The following is a 19,047-nucleotide window of genomic DNA, read 5'->3' on the forward strand; positions in this document are numbered from 1 at the left end:
GTGTAAGTTAGCTAAATGAGCAAGTTCAGTACAGAACCACCTGTGATGCATTCTGCCAGGTTAATGGAAATCAGTTTATGGCATTGTGTAGTGTGTCTCCAAGAAACTGGTTTGGTTTTCCTGCACTAACAGGCAGCAGAGAATCTCTTGTATTTCCAACAACATTCTGAATGTGTGGAGAAGATGAAGGTGGCATTTGCTATATTAAAGTTGAACACCTGCTCAAAAAGTGGATGGGTATTGAGGGATTTCTTGTATTTGGAGGAGGGATTTCAACAAATTGCAGAATATTCCGGAATTTATCCATGTGTTTTTAAAATCCACTTTATATGCTGGCAATTTAATACCAGTTTTCATTTCTGAACATTTTCCCCTTACCGTTGCTATTCAGCCAGAGTTCACTATTTTTAAGCTTTGTTGATTTTAATGGGAGAGTGTGGAATGCACACTCAGCTCCTGCAGCAGCTTACAAAGGCATACAGCATGTAAATGTAATAGTGTCATGCTACAAGTGAGTAGACCTGAGCTTAATCCCTAATCTGTCATGAAGCTCACTGGGTGATCTCACCGTTCTCTTTTCAGCCTAAACCACTTCACAGGGTTGTTGTGAAAATGCCACCCTGGGCTTTTTGGAAGAAAGGCAAAATAAGTATGGGATGGATGGGAAAAGGTTGCAGTCCCTGGGTGTTGGTGTAAGAGGAAGAGGGCCTTTTGCATGCCCCTTAATGGTGTGCACTGTGACATCAGTCTATTCTGTACTGACACAGACCTGATTGAGAGGCATAGAGCACAGAACCCTTCCCCACCCCAGCGGCTGCAGCCTTCTCCAGTATGTTGCACTGCCTTGTGAGCTACCCTGGCTCACCTCTCCCATTGAAACCACTGGGACATCAAGCTTTAACTTGGCAGCAAATATATTGTGAAAGCAGTGCAATCTATGTTACTACAAATAAAGACTATCATAAAAGGTGTTCCAATAAGTCTGTGTATTGTGAGGCTACACAACATAGTTGGCTGTGATGAGATACTTGTAGCGTTTTCTGGAATGAAAGGAAATGGACAATTGGGGTACCATCTTAAAGGGCTGGTGTGATGAAATCCATGTATACAGTACCTTATCTTTATGATTATCTAAAAGGTACTAAAGCATTTGATTTTCAGATAAACAGCATCCAATCATGAACCATCTCATACAACGGAGTGGTTTAGCCATTAGAGGGCAGCAACACATCCTCTTCTTCCAATACATTAAATCCTGGGAATTTCTATGCAAATACAGAACTATCAAAGTTAGCATAGGTGCTAATTACTGCATATAATCATAACTGGGTTATATTGAAGCTGTGCGTAGGGTGGTATAACATAGGTTGCCCATCCTCCAAACTTTCTACATACATATTATTTTGAACAATGTGCATATACAGCAATGTTATCTTATGACATTTTTCCCCTTTTCTCTCCTGCCCTCACCTTTCCCCTAAGTACCCAGTGCCCCAAGGTATTTCAAAATCCGCCAGCCAAACATGGAAACCATCACTTTGGAATGGGAGCACCCTGAACATCCCAATGGCATCCTTATCGGATACACCCTTAAATACCAAGCCTGTATGTCCCATGCTTCTTTTGTTTGTTGTTTTTGCTTTATCACTTTACTCATCTGTAATCTGAAAGTAATCTAGCTGTTGAATAGCCTGTCCCAGTGCAGTGGTATTTCTTACAAGTCACCAAAATATATATTCTTGATTAAATATGATGCATTTGCTCACTAGAAACTTCCATTTCAGTGTAAAATTCTCTTTCCTTAGGAAGAGTTTTGAAAGAATGTAACATGGACAATTGGAAAAGATAATTTTAAAACACTGCTTGTCATGTAGTGGAAAACATCAGTTTACTTATCCACACCCCATGCTTGTTAAACCTCTTGCCCCCCCCCCAACTATTTATTTATTTTTAAAAAAATTATAACCTGCCTTTGTTTCTATTGGGACCTAATGGAGTACTATCACTAACAGTCACTGGACAGATGAAAATGTAATTTTTGCTCAAAGAATTAATTCAGGCGCTCTCCTTTAGCTATGTTTCTTACTTGAAAGCTTCTGTAAGACTAATGTGGTACATATTCTTTAGGATGCAGGGGAATTAAATGTTAGGATGTATTTAGTTCTCCTAGCTGATTTTTGTTAATGATTCCTTAAAACTAGCATGTATTTTCTAATAGAATGCGTGCTTTGGTCAGATGCTGTGCTAGGATGAGAGGTGATAAAATGTGTAGCTAAGAGTTTTTCTCAAGACAACACTTAAGCCTACACAGCCTGCCTTTCTCCCCAGTTAATGGATCCAAAACTGGCAGAGCAATTCTAGAGAACTTCTCTCCTAATCAGACAAAGTTTTTACTCCAGCGGACGGATCCTATATCACGCTATAGATTTGACCTGCGTGGCAGGACACAGATTGGGGAAGGGGAACCTGCCAAAGGGGAGTCACCATCTCCATTGAATGAAGGTAAGTGGAAACGGTGCTACTGGAATTTGGGCATGAGAGAGGCATGTGTGCTCTGTAGAACTGGGTGCAAAATAGTGCAATGTGTGTTGAAAGTGTGGAATCCAAACATAGCTATATATATTTTTTAAAATTGTGTCATGATTTAGTTTTTAAAAATTGCTGGCAGCTCCAAACATGAAACCTGAAGTGTATGTTTGATTTGGTCCTCAGTGTTCTACAATAGCTTGTTTTTCATTACCGAGTACTTAATACAATATTGTCTTATTGAAAATACTGGAACAAGACTTTAATGGCCTTTGCTTATTCATTGAATGTCTCCAAAATGAGTGGTTTTTTAACACCTAGCAAAATTTCAAAATCATAAAATAGTCCCATGCACCAGTGCTTTTATTAACATTACATTAAGTATTAGTAAAAAATGATGAACGTGGCTATGATATTTGAAAATAATAGGCGTTTTTCAAAAAAATGGTTTAGAAGTATCAGCAGTTAATATTCTGTGTGATCCTTGCAAATTGGACAGTTTCTTGAACCTTTATTGAAGGCACAGCTTAACATTTTACTGCACTACTGCTGACATAGATCTGTCCACTGTAACTTTTTCATATGATGCTATCCAGTATCAATGGTTTTAAAGTAAGTATCTTGTCAGTTATCTTGTTAGTGTTCTGACATTAACAGTTCTTCTGTAAAGTAAGTTGTTTTTCTTAAAATTGGTTATTCCCTTTGAATGTATTTATTATATATTTAATATTAATTCAAAACTTTCCCAAGTACTGTAAAAATTAGAATTTGAATCAGGAACCATTTTTCTTGGTAGAGTTGTCATTTTTACTACTACAACTCTGCCTATCACAATTTCAGATTTTGATCAGAATTCTAACTCTACTTTGATGTTTTTCAAATCTGAGAAATTGTATAGAAACGTTTTCATCTAGTTATTTTTTTTATTAATAGCAGCCAGTTTCTTACATTTATGGTGCTTTTCACTGTATTTACCTGCCAAAACAAAATCTAGCAAATCTGATTCATCTTTTTTAAGCCTGCTGTAAATGAAATTAGGATCCGCCATACCTGCATTATCTGAGTATGTAACCCTTCTGTGCAGGCCAATTTCGCCAGTTCAGTTCCCATACAGCAGCATTTTTTTCGTGACCATCTTCACCCAATTTGCACCCAGCCACTATATGGCATTTCTGCAGTTTCCTGGGAGAACTTATACTTTCTTTTATATCTGTTTTCCAGTCTGCTGCTTTCCTGCACCCACTCTTTATCCCACCTTTTAGTGTTCCACCTTCTGCCCCCCTCCCACCCGCTGCCTGCCCACTTCATTGTGATTGGCCACTGTAGTCTATCCAGCCACTCTCTCACCCTCCTTTCCATTCGTCCCCCCTCCCCTCTTTCGTCTCCATTTTTCTTTCCACTCATTCTTAATTTTTTTTAAAAAATCTAGTGTAGGATCAATGCACCAATGGGTTGAAAGGGAGAAATTCAGAAAACAGTTTGATCTAGAGTTCCAGCGCTGGATTGATTCATCACGTGTGCGCAAAAAAAAAAAGGATCGATGATGAAAGCACCAGCTCTCATAAATCCTGACACATTTTGACATGGCGCAGACTAAAAAGAACAGCACCACACTGACCAAACGTGAGAAGTGTAAAAGGGCCCAGACAAGCCGATTTCATGCCTTTCGGCTTGACTTCTGGGGTAGTGAAGGGTAATGTTCCCAGTGCAGAAGGGACTTGAGTATGGTAGACTTCTGTTATGCATCCAGGCTTCTTAAAGAATCTCTTTCCCAGCCCTAATTTAAGCTTGAAAACCACACAACTACCTTTGCAGGACATGCAGCCTTTCAGATTTGGGAGGCATATCCCTGTCATGGGCCCACAACCTCATCGCCAAGGCAATCAGTCTACACCACATGCTTCCCAGCTTGGATGCAGCTGTCTTCTCTAAAAATGTTGGCCTGCCAGGTCCAACCTTCCAACCCCACATCTTCTTCAAGCAGTAATGTGGGATGGGAAATCTTCCAAAATGGATAATGCTATATTTTTCCATGGAAAATTTTCCACCTCACACATGTAAATATAATCTAGTTGTCAGGGTTCTTGTGCTGCAAATCAATCATGGCCATTTTTACATGTCTTAACCGCCATGCAAAATTGTGCAAACTCACAGAATGACGGCATCTCCATGGCACGATTTGCCTTCATGACTCTGTTCTGTGGCATGATGACATCAGAAATAGTGCCATGGAAGTAATCATGACGGGAAATCGTGCCATGAAGACACCGTCTTTCCATGAATTTTGCGCAGCAGTTAAGACGTGAAAACAGCCCATGTTAGATGGGCTAACTGAGGGATATAAAGTTTGTATGTGGTCCAGGCTCTTTTGCTAACATTATTTAAATTTTGCAAAGATCATTTAAATATTTAATTTAATTATTCGAATTTGATTTGGAAAATTTTCCAAATCAAAATTTTCCAGAAAATCCCCATCACAGCTTCCACAGACTGCTTTGCAGACTCTGCACAAGTAAAATTACTTGTGCAATGTCTGCAATGCAATCAGGGGAGGGAGCTTGCTCAGTGGTAGAACATGTATTTAGCATGCAGAAAGTCCTAGGTTTGATGCCCAGCATCTCCATTCAAAGGGGCAGATTATCAGGTGATGTGAAAGACCTCTGTTGGGAAAAAGTGAGTTAAAATAGTTTTAAAATTAGAGTTGCAATGGATCTTGAATCAATAGAAAGTCAGGTGTAGGTAAACAGCTGTGTAGGTAAACAGCTGTGTTCACAGCTTTAGCCCATAGTCCATTGGGCAGTCCAGAATGTCTATGCTGACCTGCATATATCCTGTATAGTCCTGTTCAATTTCTCAGAACATCCATTTTGTTGTGGCGACTGAGGTATAGTTACTTTGTGCTCATTGCCTTCAAGTTCCAAAAATCTTTTGAATTCAGCATTGCAATATTCTCCACCACTATTGGTGCATAGACTCTGCGGTGCTTTACCAAACTTATTCTTAACTGTGGCAAAAAGCATTTGATTTTTTCAAGTGTTTCATCTTTGCTCTTCATCAGATATACAAAGCTGTATTTTGTTTTGCTTTGAGTAAAAGTTGCAAAATACTTGTTCCCACCAAAAGATCATGCTAGTGGGCTGACAAGGTTTGAGTATACAGTCTCTAGAAACTCCTCATCATGAGTAGTGGACTTCCATGTGTAGCTTGGGCCAGTCCCCTTTGCTTTATGACGTGTCGCATCATTTTTTTGTCTTGTCACAACCAGAAACAGAAATTCCACAGTCTTTTATCAACTTCTCAACACTTCACACACTATGGTATCCTAGTCCGACATGCCATGAATACAAACATCTGTGATGGTCACAAAAAACTTTCCTAGTTTGACAAATTTGTCCTTCACTATTGTCAACAACTTCTGAGTCTTCACTAACATCCACAAGACAGTGAAATCCATGTGTCTCTTACACCACAAACTTAATGCCAGATACTTCACCAACATCCACCCTGAGCCTGCTGGAAATGTAGGGAGGGCGGAATAAAAATCATAAATAAATAAATAAACAGTCATACTTCCACCCAATATGTTCCTGAGAATCACCATATGATTATTTTCTACAAGTCTCTTAGTTGAAACCAAATTCTCTGCTGCTTCAGAGATCAGGGGTACATTCTGTAATTTAACAATCACCATGTCTGCAGTGGTGGTAAGCATTTTAATTGGCACTGTTCCAATCCCTTCTACATGAAGCGGTTCTTTATTCGCTTGTAAAACTCTAGGCGTTTTCTCAGTATCAAGTTCACAAAAGGATTCACAATATTTGCAAATGTTCATGCATGATCCCCTGTCCAATAAACCTCTGGTTTGAGGTCTGAAATTCCTTATGCTGTTATAATTTCCTCTGCCAGCAGGTGGCACTGTTTCATATGAGCTAATAGGCTTCTGCTCCATCTTTGAGGAGAAATGATTTTCCCCACTTGAAAAACAATTAATCCTTTTGTTTTTCTATCCATGTTTCAAATTTAGAACTGCCATTCTATTAGACACAGTCTCTGGGTCATCAGCTTCTCTCATTTTAAAACCATATAGTTGGCTCCTTAAGTACAGAATTTTACTTGATGTCTGCCCTTCATACTTTCTCTTTAAAAATTTAAGCATTGCTTTTGCAGTGTCCAGGGTATGCAAGTTAGGCATCTCATGGCAAATTACTGAGCTCATAATTAAGGATGTTGCCAAGCCATCTTGCTTTAAAAAGTCAATCCTTTCTTCCCCATTTAGTGGGATTTCTTTGGTTAACACATCTGACCTCCATGCATTTGTAGCTGATTTCTCAGGGCCCTATGCCACCAGCTAAAGTTGTCCTGGTTTAAACAGGGAAAATTCACACACACACCCCGGGGCTAGAGTCATTGGACTTCCATTTACTTTCATCCCTTTGATTTGAAGAACTGGGAGTGTTCATCTTGCAGTTTTAGGCAGAATTCTTGCAGGCAGGCTGAATCAGACATTCACAGGATTATAAGGCTTCCTTTCAGGCTCAGCTGGAAGAGATCGGGTTGCATTGGCTGCTGGGCTTCTCCATTTGTGTTTGAGGGAGAAAAACTTCAAAAGGTTTTTTAAAAATCTACCACTGCAGTTTACAGACGCAGATCAGTTGGGCAAAGTTCTCAGATGCTTGATATGAGATTTTTCCTTCCCTGATAACAGTCTGCTGTGTGCAGGAGAGTGCAGGAAAAAAGTGACCCCTTTTTAAAAAAATCCAAGCCTCTCTGCCCAGTTAGCGTGTCTCTAAAGATCCCTTAGGTCATTCAAAAATCATTAGCTAGCATTGCAAACATCTCAAATATTGGTCTGCTAATTTTGTTGCAACCATCCTCTGCTACCAAATTTGTCAGGGGAAAGTGCGTTTAAAATAGTTTAAAAATCAGAGTTGTGATGGATCTTGACTCAATAGAGAGTCAGACACTTTTTTGCTTTTTAAGAAACATTTACTTCTAAAGGAAAAAGGTACACGGGATTGGTACAAAATAAAGAAATCTATTCCCTACATCTTGATTCTGTGGAGTCCAAACTTAGCATGAGTAATGGAGATTCTGTCCTTCTTCTTGACCCTTAGAGAGGAAGCCACCTGACCTATGGGCCAATAACAATTTATCAGTTTCCCAGGCTTTGAGATAGATAAGACTATTGGCTCTCTGCCAGGTTTCTCTTCCAAGTCAATACAAACAATAGAACACTGAGTAAACACATTAGCCCCATAATGACTGAATGTCAGACCTTGCAGCCTATATTCCAACATGCTCTAGCCCTGGAGAACCACTGCCAGCCTGAGTAGACAATACTGACTTTGACAAACCAATGGTCTGATTTAGTACAAGGCAGCTTCATTTGCTCAGCTACTGATACTGCTAGACTTCACAAACTGAATTCATGTAGCTACTTGTGCAGATTTTATGAAACTCCACTCGTAGGTTTCTTGACCCAAGTAGCATTGCCACCATTTTGTCTAAATCTTGTTCAAAGTTTCAAGGAGAACAAAACAGTTTTGATAAGAGTAGCAAAATTTCTTCTAGACACGGCTGCCCATTTGTGGCTTTATTATCCATGCTAGCTTTAGAACCTTTGGAACTAGCAATAGGAGAGAGTTTTAAGAGAGTGCATATTAAAACTAAGAGCAAAATTAAGATATTGAGTGAACCATTTCTGATCCCCAAGTTGCTAAAGGACACAAAGAGGATCCTAATAAAATATGCCCTGGTGAGTGACCATCTGTAAATCTAGCAGGCATTTAAGTTAATTGACTTTCTCTTTCTGGAGCATCTCTTCCATGCCCATATATTATCAAGCAGGTTTTAGATTATTTTGACTATTGAGGCACGGAGAGGTATAAATCAGAGCCTCCTATACCCCCATGCCCCACTAGACTGCAAGAGACAAGTTGCGGGGTGGGTGGCATTTTCCCATCCCCTCTGTAATCAGCAAATGACTCTCAGTTGGGGTGGGGGGAGCCACAATATGCAGATTCCTAAAAGGATAAAAATACTCATTGTGAAAATCCATCAAACTAAGTGAAAGTTCAGTAGCCCTTAGGGAAGGAGGATGGAAACAAAGCTCCCTCTTTACATGCTGTACTTAAAAAAAAAAAACCTGAATTCAGTTCAGTCTTTTACTTTGCTTAATAGACTGTTACTTTTGAATCTTCCTTTATGTGGGGAAACATTTCCTTGAATACTCATTTTTAAAAAACAAGTTGCTTTTCCTACATTTTTAAGGAGACAAGCTCTTAATCATGTTACATAGCAGTTGGCTACAATGTTAATATACATCTTTTCCCATGCTGTACAAAAGAATGAATTTACACTCTGGTTGGCAGTGGCTGGGGATTTTTTGGCAACAGAAATGTCTATATCACCTTGATTTCTAATGCGACATGCTGCTTCACATTTGGGTTTTGCTTAGAATATGCAGAACTGCACAGAAAACAGGTGGACAATTATAATTATTAGTTCTGGGTGCTGTTTGTAGTTAATTTTGTCCTGTTATTTTATGTGTTGCCCACTATGCTTTTGTAATTTCCAATAATATGGATTGTTTTAAGAGCCCTGACAACAGGCCCTCTAAAATGCCTTTCTTGAAACCAACTGTGGAATAGAAAAGAATTCTCAACTAGTGAAAATTCCAGTGGTTTTGTTGCTGATTACACTTTTTTCCCCCTCCCCAAAGCCTTCCTATCACAATGCCACAATTAAAACTCTCTGTGGTCCTGCTGCATTACTGGCACTTGAGGGTGCCATCCTTAGGTCAGCCTCTGAGTGGCTTACAACGGCAACTGAGCCCTATGCTGGTGTATCTCAATGATATGCTGGTGTTAAGCCAGCATGAGGCCAGTGTAATCATGAAAGCAGCATAGAAATAGGCAGTGTTGATAGTGGAGCAGGGCTTTATTGGCATCCTAAACTTCTCCAATCTGCATCCCACCCTGGCACCAGCACAATGTTACACTAGTGAAAACCTTGATGTACCTTTTACAAGCCAACACATAGAAACAGTTTCCCATGTTCTGGAACAGCTTAAGATACTTATTAAACCTGCAGCCAGTCAGCTCTGCAGAGCTCTATATAAACTTCAATTAGGACGAAAACCCATCGCTCAGAAGATATGATACACACCTGTCTGGCAAGTATACCTTGAACACATGCTCTAAGCTTTGGTGATGGTAACCCCATAGAAAAGACACTTTGCTAATACTGTTCTGCTCAGATAGCTTACAGATACTCCACTGCAGTCACAGATACCAAACTGGATCTTCCACTTCTCCGGCTGGGGATGCAAGGACAATGTACCCCACTCAGGTAAGCAAGGGAGGGGGAATTCCTGCCTCAAACAGTGATTGTTGCAATTATTCCTTCCTGCACCAAGCATCTGCCTACATTCTTGATTGATTCAATAAGCCTCCAGTATATGCAGTGCAGAAAGGAGGGGAAGCCTTACAGAAATGCTTTCAGATCAATGTCATGACATTATAGCCCCATTTCCTGCAAGTGGGAGACATGTACCCTTTCCTACTGCTGACCAAACGGTTATGGACCCTGTTTCTTTGCAGGATCAGAGCTCCATGGAGCAGTCCTGGCAGAAAGTGCAGACACAGTCCCAATGCAAAACCTTAAAAGGGATGGTGAGTGTTGGCTCTGTGTTCCCCAACAGGTGTATCTCACCATGTGGGAACCCCCAAGGGGGAGAGGGAAGCTGAGAGAACTCCAAGAGCTCTATGTGTAGCATTATTAGGTCCACTTGTTCTTTGCTGCTGTTGCTGTAGAACATTGCTCATAACTCTCTTTTTGTCTCTCCAACAGGAAGATGGATTCCATTCACAGCGCTGTGCCAACCATCTGCCAAGCCTATAGCACAACCAACGGATGCAGTGACCAGCGTGCTTCCAGCTGCCCTACTGCGGAGTTGCCAACTTTTTTGTTCTTGCCTAGCTCCTGCACTATTGCAAGCTGCTTAACAAAGCTGCTTAACTACAGCTCTACCTGTAGTTTGTCTGTGCAGCTTGCAAAGTCACAGGAGCCTTGCTGGAACAAGAGGTTTGGCACCTCCATTCAGTTGCCTTGTTTCCAGTATGCCTGATGCTGTTCAATAAATTTGTAGATTGCGTAACAGCTCTGTCTCTGATTTGGGGTTTGGTAGATAGGGATCACCCTGATCTGGATAGCCCAGGCAAGCCCAGTCTTTCAAGTGGGCTTGGAAGCTAAGCAGGGTTGGCCTTGGTTAGTAATTGGATGGGAGACCTCCAACAAAGACCAAGGTTGCAGAGGCAGGCAATGGCAAACCACCTCTGTTAATCTCTTGCCTTGAAAACCCCAGCAGGGGTCACAATAAGTTGCTATGACTTGAGAGTACCTTCTACCAGGTAGTGATCACCTAACCTTTTCTCTTTACTAACCTCAGTTATCTTCAACTGGCAACTCTCATCATGAGGGGGCTGAAAGAGTCATCCAGACTTTGCACAGAGGGAGGAGATCTTAGGATCCACACTCATCCAGATCTGTGCTGGCTTCTGATAAGTATGATAGGGGCAGGGATGGACCAAGCACAAAGGTTGCTAGGATCAATGGGAGTGTGTTGCTTTCTGAGTGCAGTGGGAGGAATGATACATAGGAGATTGCTTGCCAAGGGTATGTGGGGCCACTTCAGCATGGCCAGTCCATCCCCAGTGGCTGCATATAATGTTACAAAACTCTAGCTGGGCTAGGAATCCCCCCAGGATTTTCTGTTGCCTTTTTATCAGCAGACCCTTTAAGTGGAATCCAAACCCATGGCCCCATTTGACACATGAGTGCCTTTCCCTAGTAAGCTGTTGGGGAGTTGACAGGAATGCCTTCTGTGAGCCTGCAGTTGTGTGTTCCTTTGTTGCTACCCTTGCGTCTGCCTCCTCTATACCTGGCAAAAGGCTGGTACTCCTTTGACAATGGCCTTGTGTCTTTCCTTCCCCACCCAAATTCTTGTATGTGAAAGAGAGAGAGATCTTGGGCATTCTATCAGGTCTCTTCTGAGTGAACTAAAGGATGATATGTCTGAAGTGGCCATGTTTCCTTCCCTGTGTAATTGAAGGAGGGGATTCAAACCAGGGTCTACTGAGCTCCATGGAATGTGTTCAATCCACAGCTGCTCCTGGTCAAGCCATGATGCTCCTTCTAGTGGAGGGCGCTGTGTTCCCTTTGTTTCCTCCCTTGCTGTGTTATGCATGTGGGCAGAAGCATCCTCATGTCAGGCTGCTTCTGGATTAGGCATGATGTGTAGGTTCTCCCAAATATAGCAGTGGCTTCCTGCTGTCTACACAGAAAAATTACTGTGTGGAAGTAGCACTCCTGTCAGCTGTCATGAGCAGATGTGTTTGCATTTATGTTTAACCTCAAGTGAACATATTTATGCAAGTGCTCACAGCAGAATTCAAAAAGCCAAACTAAGTTAATTTCTGCTCACTGTTGTGGCAGCATAGCTGGAGTTCAACAAAAATTTTGCAGTCTGTACTGAGAAACTCAAGGAAATAGCCCTCAGTGGAGTCGCATGAGTGAAATTTTGCAGGCTCTTCCAATAAATGCAGAGATGTTCATCACTCAAGTTATTAATGAATGTTGCACCATCTCCATCACCATTTAGGGCCATTAGACAATAAATAATAAGTAGCCAAGAATTTCAGATTACACAGAAGAAAGTTGCTTGAAGCAAGCCTTACCAGAGGCTTTTGTTCTCCTACACATGGAGAAGAGGCATTTCTAAACATAAATAGTAGTATCCAAGACACGCCTTCCGTTTCTCACAGACATCATTTGTGCCAAGGGATCTGAATGAAATACAATATTCTCATAATTGATCTGCCTTAGGTGTTGCTCGTCTGTCATAAATAGCATGAGATTGCAAGAAAGTTAAACTACGGCTGATTTTTGCCCTGACTTTTAGGAGGAGCTTTTTTGCTGACGCCAACAAGATGTAAAAACTTGCATTTTGCTGAGCTGAGACTTGCAGCTGTGCAGATATTAGTCCCTTCTTGAAAAAAGAATCCACCATATGTTTTTTGGTCACAAGAGTTTGAATTGCTGTTGTTTGGATACTGACTAGGAATGACAGTGAGAGACTGAGTGCAAATGCATCATCTTCTTGGTCACTCACAACCTTAGCCTGCCATGTTTGTGTGTCATATTTGTGCTGTGGTTTTATATATTCCTGTGTTCTCTTTCCCTTCTTTCCTATGCACTCCTTGCGTTCCCCTTCCCTGTATTTGGCGCTGCACTCTCTGAAGTTTCTCCAACCTCAGGTACTGTACCACTTGGCAGAGATAACAGGCATGGGGCAATATTAAACCATTAGGCTTGTCTCCTGGGGCGTGTTGGCACTTTGGAAGCATGTGCCTTGTGAACCTTTTCAATGGGAAAAAATGACAAATTTGTCATAATGTCTTCTGTGGAAGAGAACTGGCCCATTGAGATGGTTGAGCATAATGCTTGAGCTGCTGCTGTGCATGTGTGCATGATGGGCTTCTGCTGATATGTTGCTATTGCTATTTCTTAACAACACTGAGACAGGGTAGGTGGGAAAGAACAGAAGGTAGACTTGTGAATGAAACCCCTCAAACACTAGTGCTTTTTAGCAAAGAGATTCTATAGTCTCCTTTTGCCTACAGATGTAATCTAAACTTGCAGAAAATGTAATTGAGTGTTGCTTTGTGCCTGTTGATTATGTTGAAGGTATAGAGAACCTTTTCTTTTCCAAACCAGGAAGCAGTGAACTAGAACACCTTTCCTGGTGATTTGTGTTTCTCGTGCTCTGGAACTGCTGTTAACAAGGCAAAACAGAGCAAGCTCTATTGACCAGGGATACAGCACAGTGCACTGAAGAATGAGAATGGTGCTCTCGGGTTGGCTATCTCCTGGGCAAGAAAAGAAATCCTCTCCTGTTGAACCTACAGGAGCTGTAGGTTAATGCTATCTTGTCTGTCTAGAACATTTTTTTGCACTGGGTTTGAACATTTTCTTAGTGGGATTTTCCTTCTTTTACAGATGCTTTTCCTCACCATATTTTTGCAGCTGTTTATTTAGTGATATTACTTTGCAAATCTAATTTTGTGTATGACTCCTCACCCTCGTTATTTACATATTTTTATTTTTTAAGTACAAAGGGTAGCAGATTGATCTACTTTTACTCTTAAAGAAATAATATAAGGGTCCACATGTTTTGGCTTACCAAATCTTTCCCAAGGTGTTTTGGTGGTTTAGGTGTATTTCATTCCATAAATCCTTCCCAGTGTATGCTAAACAGAGTGACAATAGCACAATATTCATCCAATATTCATTGAATGGGACACTATCATCTTGATTTCATTTTTAGCATATTTTTACTCTTCTTTACAACTCAGTGTGGCTCCAGGTCCCTGATGGAGAGGACTGCAATTTCTGGAATGCAAACCAAGAAGCTGTATGGGTTCCCCTATGCATCTCCATTCAAAACTACCTCTGTAAACTGATTCAGCCTCTCCATAGCCAATGTTGTATTTGTGCTTGCAGATCATACAGGCCTTTTAACAAACATGGTATTACTCAGCTTAGTTATTTCAATCGCATCAGAGTCAACACTACTTTGCAGTTGATGTTTTGCTATTTAAAATCAATGGGGGGGGGGAATCACAATAGGATTTTTTCCCCGTCAGAACAGACAAACAAATAGAATTGTGTGTGTTTTAAAAGAATTGAACAATGCACTTTTGGGTTGCATCTGTGGGAGATCTTGAAAACACTGCAAAAACTTGTGCTTTGATTTGTACAGGGTAGAGGGATTCAGGAAGGAAATATTAGATTTAATAATATTAACAAGTGAAAACTGGGAATTATTAAAACTCGAAGCTGGCAGATCTCTAGACATAAAAAGCTTTCCCCATATATTGCAGAGTTAAAGAGAACAATTGCATTTTGGTCTAGCACATCTTCTACTGTTGTAGAACTGAATAGAACAAGGCTTGCAGTCCTTCTTACATCTTCAGTGGAATATATAGAGGGGGGGATTAGTATTGCATCAGCTGTCCCCCTTCCTGATAACCATGTTGCAGATGAGCATGGTTATATGAGCAAACCATGCTTTGCTCATATAACTTGTATGAGTATATTCTTTCTCTGTGCCATTGAGAACCCCACAACTGGCAGAGCCCTTTAGTCATTCATAACAAGAGTAAACACACTTCAACTGCAGTTTGGTGTAGCCAGTTTGGTGTAGTGGTTAAGAGTGGCAGGACTCTAATCTAGAAAACTGGGTTTGATTCCCCACTCCTCTGCTTGAAGCCAGCCTTGGGTCAGTCACAGCTTCTCAGAGGTCTCTCAGCCCCACCCACCTCACAGTTTGTTGTAGGGATGATGATAATATACTTTGTAAACCACTCTGAGTGGGTGTTAAGTTGTCGTGAAGGTTGGTATATAAATCAAATGTTGTTGTTATGCTTGGATACCAGAGGGGCAGGGACAGCAAGTGCAATCTTGTTCCCTCATACACATGGTTGTCTGAAGAGAGTGATGAACTGAAATATCAGGCTTTGTCGAACCAGCATATGAGAATTATATGGCAGAGAAAAATTGCCCTACCATATCTGGCCTAGAATGATGTCAAGCTAATCTGGTTTATAACAATTAGTCTGCATGAGTATGCTGCAACTCTTAATGGGCAAGTGTGTGAATAGGCAATATGTGATTTGCTCATGGCCAACAAATATTAACCTATGTACCATTTTCAAAGAGTCCTTTGCTCCATGGTTTCTTTAGGATAGAGTGTTTGCATTAGGGCCAGATTCAGGATGTTATTTGTCATGTATGGTTGGTTAGAAAGTTTGCAGAATGCTATTTTTAAAAGGCTTATTAATGTTACATCACCTCTCTTGCACCACTGCTGTAAGGAATGCTTGACATTTCTCCTAAGGGTCAAGTTCTGTCAGTTTCTTGCTTCACAGTAGTACTACTCCGTAACAGAGGCCAGTCCTAGCTCTTCCTCTGGGAAGAAGCTAGTGGATGTTTGACTGTTATCCTAAAACTTTAAGAGGAGCTTACAGAACAACTTTTAAAATTTTTAATTCTATGCCCCAGAAAGAACATCTGCTGATTTCTATGGAGTAGGACTGGACCACAAAATACTTCGGATATTGCTATATAAATTACAAATTACACCTGTCTATTAAAACAAGAAGCTTTGTTGGGAAGAGAAAGATTAGATGTCAGTTGGTAGATGATATATTATTTGTCTCTTTCCCCCATATGCACAAATGGGAGAGAAATTACTTTAGCATTCAGAGCAGAAATTGACAAGGAAAGAAAATTAAGATGATTAGTTCTTCACTAGGACCATATTTCAATGCTCGCATTTGTGGTTCATTCAATTTGGCACTATCATATCACTTACTGAATTACTGTATGTATGCATCTTTTGCAGTCATTAGATTTGGAGCAAATTAGTGGGTTGTTTCTCTTTCAATTTCCTCCTGTTGTCAAAGGAATAAACCTCTTGAAAATAGGTCTGGCTGTCCATCAGAGTTCATAAAATATTAACCCAGCCCTTCCAAAGCCTACTTGCACTAGAGGCACTCTCAAGGAAAGCAGTTGTTGTTGTTGTAATCTAGCAACCCATTAGAATCTTGTTTGAATAATTAAAAATAATAGCATGAGTACAATGTGTTGTGCAGTTCCATAGCCCAGGGAAACCCTGGTGTTTCAGACCTGCATGGCTGCTTTAAAAAAAAAAACCTGTGAGGACAGAGAAATTTTGAAATGACATTAATGCTGTATGGTCACTTTCACAGGCTAACCAGAACCATCTCAATGTAAGAGAACGAATGTAACACACACTTGAAATAAATGTTTCCTAGTAGGAAAATAGATCAGTCTGCCTGGAGCTGTTGTGGGGTGTTTTGTTTTTGTTTTTGTTTTGTTTGTTTCAGTTTATGGAATAGGATAAATAACATCTGAAGTAGTTGGGTAGCAAGTGTAATGCTATCTGATGGTTTACCTAAGGATTATAGTTATCTCACTACCAAAAATAGTTGTCCCCTATATACTATTGTTTAGTAATCCTCTTTGGTTGTACAACAAATGCTGGTCATGTTCAAGTGAAGCATGATATTCCTGCTATCACATTGTGTGCATCTGCTGACTTTAAGTGTCATTCTGTAACCTTGATATTACCCTCCATTGTACTTCAGATAGGATAGCTATGTAGGAAGTGCTCAGTGTTTTGGTTACTAAAGGCACACTTGGGGAAAGCAGCTAGGGCTGTGGCATGGAAAACACCCTAGGTTCAATCACCACTATATCCAGGTAAAAGGATCAGGTAGTATGTGACATAAAAACACTGCTTGAAACCCCAAACAGCTGCTGAAAATCAGAGTTGACAGAACTGATCTTGCTAGACAAATAGCGTGACATGTGGGTTTTGCACATGTTTTTTCCCATAGGTTCTGACCCCATACTGATTTGGTTTATCCTCTGATTTTTGCACATATTTTTGTGCCTTTAGTTGTCACTTTTTCCCCCAGTTCCTGGGAAGCCACTTTTATCCCAATATTTTTCAGGAAGCCTATTTTGAGTCTATTTTCCCTCATGCATAGTGTTTCGTTTGGTTTTGTTTGTCCTATCAACTTCCAACCCACTTTTCAATGATTTCACATTTATTATCGCACAACTCCCTCCCTTCCTTTCCTGCCTCACAATTTTTTTTCTCTTTAACCATCAATTTCTATACCAACCTTTCATTGTAATAAAAGGCACAGCCGGTTCTCTGAATTACCAGCTTTAATTTTTTTTTAAAGTAAGTCTCTAGTCCGTTCCCTTGTGTAGATATGCCTTTTTCCTTATATCTCCACAAGGGAAGGGGTTAGAGACTTACTTTTTCAAAAATGAAAGCTGGGAATTCAGAGAACCTGCTGCATCTATTATTAATGATAAGTGAACATAGTGATATGAAATTATATTTTTTTAAAAGTTGCGAAAGCTCAGGTGGCCCAGGGGAGGAAGGTTTGGCCACATGTGGCACCAGAAGAAGTTGTGATTTTTTGAAAAGCACATTACCATTGCTGCTCCAGGCTCTGACTCAACAGAGATCAGTTTGTCCCACTGGTGCTGGCCTCTGCCTCCTGGCTGTGGGTCAGCCCAGGCAGCACTCTTCACTTTGGACTATGGGGAGGGCACTTAGATATGGGTGGCAGAACTGCTCCTCTTTTAGGCTTCCCCAGGCAAAGATTGGCGGTGTGTTCATTTTCAATCTTTTAAAAAAAATTCAGCCCTTTTATTTATATAGTGATATAAGCATGCATAAAAAATAAAAGGGGGTGCTGTGACATCACTGATGATGCCATCAATGACGATAACACCCTCTTGAAAATCCTGATTATTTAAGGCACATGCAGAACAAAATAAACCAACTCATAAAATGGAGGGCAGACATGCAGAATAACCATACACAAACTGATTCCAGTGCTGGTGGATCAACTGCTCAGAAAATCAGGAATACGTTTGTGGAAAAGTCTATGGTATAAGGCAGCTTCATGTGTTCAACAACTGTGTAGAAGAGGGAATTTCAGCAGGGGCAGTTTTTTTCACCCCTGTAAGCCAAGCTGAACCTGCCATAATTTGATCTTCTGTGTAAATATGCACAACTCTTTTTAAAAACTAGTTTTTGAAAGAGATATAGGAAACTAAGATTAAAATAGAGCAAGTTTACAGGATCCACCTCTCATTGTGCTCAGCCTCATTTCTAAGAAGCAAATTAAGTTTCGATTCAGCAAACTGCAAGGGGAGTTTTGTTTGCCTGTCCCCTTCTTCCTGCAGTGCCCTTTGCCTCTGCCCAGTTACTTTAGGAGATTCTAAGAAATGGTATGTGTGGCCCATGGGACTGCAGTGAGATGAGGAAATTAACAGAGATTGTATTCTTTTGCACAACTGCAGTAGTGGATCTAACCTAATGATTACAGTACTGCAAATATCTTAGCCTACTCTGCCCAGATTTTAGAGCAGAACAAAGATAGATATAAAATGTCAAAATGAAACTAAAAACTGTATGCCCACATGTAGAAATCATGATTTTTATATTTTTCCAGATTGCATTGTTCAGAATTTTTTCATTGCCACACCTTCTAACTAAAAAACTACATTTTCATGCTCTAGTCTAGAATTATTGTATTATTCCAGCAACAAAACATTCTGTTTAGTGAAACATAGCACCACAATTCCATGATCTCAGCTAATGAAAAAAGATACCATTTTTATCTATGTGCAACAATGAATGTGAGTGGAGCTCCTTACCTGAGGAAAATAATTACTTAGAAAGTACTGTCATTCCATTTACTTTTAGCTAATCATCTAGCAAGCAGCACATCTGTTGTGTGCCTCAGTCTGTTTTAGCTGAGCTCTGATGTCCTAGCGACGGACACAGCAATAAAGCCCAGCCATCTTATTCCACAGCTGTGAGAAGAACCATCGCCACTGCTATGGCTA

General features: G+C 40.4%; 1 protein-coding gene across 18 annotated transcripts in view; it reads left to right on the top strand.

Moving 5' to 3' along the window:
- The window catches only part of NFASC (neurofascin), a 328,885-nt gene that overhangs the window by 253,902 nt on the left and 55,936 nt on the right, over positions 1-19,047 (top strand). For 10 of the 18 annotated variants that reach the window (XM_054981817.1, XM_054981826.1, XM_054981827.1 and 7 more), the window contains 3 exons: positions 1,483-1,605; positions 2,329-2,502; positions 12,828-12,842. The exons of 2 other annotated variants lie outside the window; for them this stretch is intronic. In XM_054981817.1, coding sequence (XP_054837792.1) covers positions 1,483-1,605; positions 2,329-2,502; positions 12,828-12,842 — 312 coding nt within the window. The remainder of the gene's footprint in view (positions 1-1,482; positions 1,606-2,328; positions 2,503-12,827; positions 12,843-19,047) is intronic. 6 more of the 18 variants (XM_054981820.1, XM_054981829.1, XM_054981833.1 and 3 more) reach the window with 1 other exon arrangement.

The sequence above is a fragment of the Eublepharis macularius genome, chromosome 5 (assembly GCF_028583425.1).
Source record: "Eublepharis macularius isolate TG4126 chromosome 5, MPM_Emac_v1.0, whole genome shotgun sequence".
In the NCBI taxonomy this organism is placed as follows: Eukaryota; Metazoa; Chordata; class Lepidosauria; order Squamata; family Eublepharidae; genus Eublepharis; species Eublepharis macularius.